At 32.1% G+C, this 4871-nt stretch overlaps 1 protein-coding gene across 1 annotated transcript in view; it reads left to right on the top strand.

The window, feature by feature from the left end:
- The window catches only part of RYR2 (ryanodine receptor 2), a 347696-nt gene that overhangs the window by 154750 nt on the left and 188075 nt on the right, over positions 1 to 4871 (top strand). Inside the window, 3 exon segments of the mRNA XM_031552189.1 lie at positions 18 to 174; positions 2868 to 3032; positions 4452 to 4573. Of these exon segments, the coding sequence (XP_031408049.1) occupies positions 18 to 174; positions 2868 to 3032; positions 4452 to 4573 (444 nt within the window).

Here is a 4871-nt window from a genome sequence, read left to right as displayed (position 1 = left end):
TCCTTGAACTTTCTTAGGTGGAGTGGCAGCCACATAAGATGGGGACAGCCATTCAGACTAAGACATATAACAACAGGAAAATATTTAAGTCTCCTGGATGACAAGAGTCTTCTCCTTACTGACAAAGAGAAAGCAGATGTAAAATCTACAGCATTCTGTTTTCGGTCTTCCAAGGTATGGAATCAGTGCAGCATTATTATAATTTATAGTAATTCCAGTATCTTTTCAATGAATAATAAAAGAACTGAGTGTAATTAATATCTAGTAAACTTCTTCTGTCATATTTCATTGGGTAAGGCTATTTTATTTTTTTTCCTTCTGCTTGCCCATTTTTGAATGGTTTATTTATATTCTCATTTTTTTTCTTATTAACTTTCCTGATGCTTCACTATTTATGTCTGTGGACTGACATAGGAAGCATTTACGGCATTGTTTTTTGTTGTTTTTTTTTTTTAATTTAATTAGGAAATTGTTATTTCTTTCACTAGGTATGATATTGCTATCCAGTTTCCAATTGCCATAGTTTAAATTTTCATTTGACTTTCAATAATCATTTTAAGTACAGACTAGTACTTATCAGTTTAAAATAATACTATGATGAAGTCTTAATATCGTTTGATTTATCTTACTGATGCTGAAATTTTGACAATAGCAGTGTTGTTTGTTTTTTTTAATTATCTTTAAAATATATGTACTAAGAGTCAATAACTTATATAACTACTTGTATATTTGGGATGATAAGAAATTAATATATACCTGGAAGCAAGTTTACAGACCTTTGAAGTCTAATAATGAAGTCTTTAGAACAGATTGGTTTTGAGATGCAGACCATATATGTAGGTAACTCTGAAAATAATGCCTCATTTATTTCTGTGGAAACTAAGACAGATACAAAGATCAAACTAGCACTAGCTAATAGTTTCTCAGCTATACAAATCTGCTTTTCAACATAGTCACCACCATTAGTCATTCTTTTTTTTTAATCAACAATGAATAAGAACCTGCTATTCTATGCTACTCATATTCTATGCTCATAAAAATTTGCACCAATGGAGGTGACCCATTGTTGCTGTCACAGTTACTGAATTGCACCACCCATCACTTCAGTGTGCTAGTATCCACTGTTTGTATCCATAAACATTCAACAAACATAAATAGAGTGAATGAGTAATTTTTTGGGGGGGGGAATTCATAGGCACATCTATAATTGTATGCACTTCCAGATATCATTTTGTCAGGTTGTCCCTCTACTACCATCTGTTGCACGCCACCAACAAAATGTAATGGAATATTGGCAGGAAGGTTCATCCTCTACTGCCATACCACAAACATCTGCTCATGTGTATGTGCGCATATCCAAACAGAAAGGCCATAGTTAATCCATAAACATTCCAGGACAAGGTAGTACAGTTGTATTGGGGAATTCCTATTGCTTTTTTTTATATATGATAATAGTTATTCTTCTTTGAAGCAAAACGAATAAAAGAACTCATTTACTGCTGCTTAAGATGGAGTCTTTAGTTGGAGTTGCACCATAGAGAATGCAACAATGTACTGTACTCTATAGTTTTACTTCATAATATAGATGATTGCATTTCTAGCAATACTGAGAATATCAGTAATCTTTTGTTGATGTGGAAAGATGAGTGGTCTGTATTTTTTAATGAGCGTATACATATGTTGACTTAGATACTGACATTCGTTTTAAATTAAGACTTATTTAGAAGGAACTGTGGAGAAGCCTTAGATGAGTATATGGTAGTCTCTTTTTTTGCTGAAGGTGAATACAGATTATATATTGTTGAAGGAATGCTGTGTTTTATTTCATAAGGATGTTGACATTAGAAAAATGTCTTTCCTCTTAAAAAAAAAAAAAAAAAAGGGAAAAAGGAAAAAAGGTTTAAAATGAAAGATGCAAAAACATAGGCGTCATCCTCTACAGTCTTTCTATGTTTTCTTTTCCCCCAACCATGTATGGACAAACCATATAAACTGGGTAAGACGAAGTCTCTAATCTCCATGGAATACAGAACATTAATAGATTTTTCCTGAATTTGTAGTAATTTCTGCCTTTCAATGTCATGTTCATAATTCTTTCCTTCACTATCTGAAAAGTACATGAAGGTCTTGCTTGTTGTGATACAGAATGTTAGCTCTAAATAGGCAAAAAGTTAAGTGAAAGAGGAGCACCTTTACTTTAATTGCAGTGTTCCTACTCGGAGTTCATCTGTATTTTTGTTCTGTCACCTGTTCTTTTGTAAAATTTTATAGGAAATACACTATTGTCAGCTTAAAAAGCAGTTATGATTTAGCTCTCTCCAGTCAGTGAGATCTGCTAGAATTTCAGTCATGACTTTGTGCCCAGAAGGTAAATAGTGGGTCAGAAGAAAATTTAAGAAATTGAAATGGCAAGCCTTAATCATGTGAAACTTTTTCTGAACATTGTAAGGAGTGACAGAGAAACATTAGAGTGAAATAACACATGTAAAGCTACACTTAACAGATAAATTTTGTTCAATATTAAGATAAAATAATATTAAATAATTTTGCCCATTTAGCCCACAAAAATATGGGAAGATTGGCCCGTATTCGTGTATGCATGCAATAAAAACTAGGCTTATAACAAGCATGTCCATCTGGAGAAAATGTCACATTAATCAATAAAATCTGTTCATATCCAGTACATTCTCAGTGCTTTGCATCACTAAGGCAGTTTGCAGACTGTTGCAAAAAACAATTGCTTCTTTTTATGTTCCAGTTCACCAAATGAAGATTTTTGATCTTTATTTCCGTAGAAAAAAAGCTTGCATAGTATTCAATTTGATGCGTGTCAGTTATTGTTTTCATGTACATTTTTTTTCCTTCAGGAAAAACTGGATGTAGGTGTGAGAAAAGAGGTAGATGGAATGGGAGCACCTGAAATAAAATATGGAGATTCAATATGCTTCATACAACATGTAGACACAGGCTTGTGGCTGTCATACCAGTCTGCAGATGCAAAGTCTGTAAGAATGGGTTCTGTGCAACGCAAGGTAAGGCCATAAATAGGAAAGCACTTCATTGAATTGGTCTGGTAGGGCAGCAAGGGAAAGTAAAGAAAACTACACTAGGAGAGCGCTAATTTCTAGGTTTAACCATTTGTTTCTTCCAGTGTAAAGTTTTGTTTGTTTGTTTGTTTGTTTGTTTTTTAATAATAATGAAAGTCAGATTTACATGACCTACCGAATTCCCTAACTTAAAACTGAACGAAGTACATCTACCTGCCTCTTGATATTAACTCACAAAGACTGATAAATCTGTATATGTTTGATGACAACCTGAAGTACTAGTATTAGGCAGTATTATATGTTAACACTCCTTTCTTCAATGTTTGTTGTAGTTTGGAATAAGTGACTGTTTAGTTTGAAGCCCTTCCATCTTGTGAGTGTATTACTTTTTGGGCTGGAAAATTCAATTCTTGTTTCAAGACCTGAGGAATTTTTTCTTCTAAAGAATAATAACCGTGGTTAAGCAGAAAATTATCTCAACATAATGAAGTGGGAAAAATAATCTTCTGTAACTTAATACATATTCCAGAAGCTATGTGTGTATTAGTATAGCTAATGTTCAACTTTGTGGGGAAACTTTTCCGAAAGGAAAAGAATATTTTTGCCTTCTTTTATGTAAATGAAATAAAATACAATGACATATTGGAATTCTTATCAATAGTGTGGTGTAGAATTTTCTACTACTGTTTTACATGCCACAAGTACAAAGCGGGAGTGAAATTGCTATCATAGTATTTAGGTACTTAAAATTTGTGTGCATTATACCTGTTTATCTATCTATCTACATGCATGTATTTATGTATTCTATAAGTATCTTCTACAAAAGTAGTATATGTTTGGAAGTCAATGTTTTTTATACATATATTATTAATGTATATAATTATAATTTTAATTCTAAAACATTTAAAATACGATTATATTATTGAATAATTCTGTAATTTAAGTAACAAATATTTGTGTATCGAAAAAAAGTTATCTAAAAAATGTTACTACATAGATTAGATTGAGTACTCTTAGAGCCATGGTAGCTAATTACAGATAAAAGTAAGTTATCAGTAGTGATTCGAGGTGTAGTCAGGAAACAAAACCAATAAAAGTATCAGTTTTTTTTACCTTATCTGAACTTGAGGGACCTGCTTCTGAGTAAGTGAACATCTCTTAGGTTGAGCAAAAATTGCTCCAAACCCCTTAGCCTTTTTAAAATATGTACATGTGTTTATTTGTGTGTATATATACAAATAAATAAACATGTATGTGTATATATATATACATCAAATATATTAAAATAATGTATTTTAAATAATGTATCATTCACTTCTCTGCCTTACTGTGTGAATTTTCATACCTCTTATTTATGACACGTGTTAAATTTTGCAGTGATAGCTTCTTATTTTTATACTGCAGGCAATAATGCACCACGAAGGTCACATGGATGATGGTTTAACATTGTCCAGATCTCAGCATGAAGAATCCCGTACAGCACGTGTCATCCGTAGTACAGTCTTCCTTTTCAACAGGTTTATAAGGTATACATTTAAAAAGATCATTTTGTCACTTCTTTATTTTCTTTGGTGTATTCAAAGTGACTATTAATGGTGCATTTTTAATTTGACAGAGGAAAAACAGATGAATAATTCTCAGGCTAAACTTTATGACAGTTCTTTACCAGCAAAGTACTGTAGTGGCCAATTTCTTTTCTCTATCTTGATTTCAACGTATAAAAGTACTGAAAATGGAAAGAAACCACAAAATTTGGTGTAGGCCACAAAGTGCAACATCTAGATTTTTTAGCTCTTTCTTTGCTAAGTATAATGTAAGATTAAA

Source organism: Meleagris gallopavo, chromosome 2 (genome assembly GCF_000146605.3).
Source record: "Meleagris gallopavo isolate NT-WF06-2002-E0010 breed Aviagen turkey brand Nicholas breeding stock chromosome 2, Turkey_5.1, whole genome shotgun sequence".
Classification (NCBI taxonomy): domain Eukaryota; kingdom Metazoa; phylum Chordata; class Aves; order Galliformes; family Phasianidae; genus Meleagris; species Meleagris gallopavo.
Note: the sequence above shows the minus strand (reverse complement) of the source record. Positions and strands in the feature narration are given on the sequence as shown.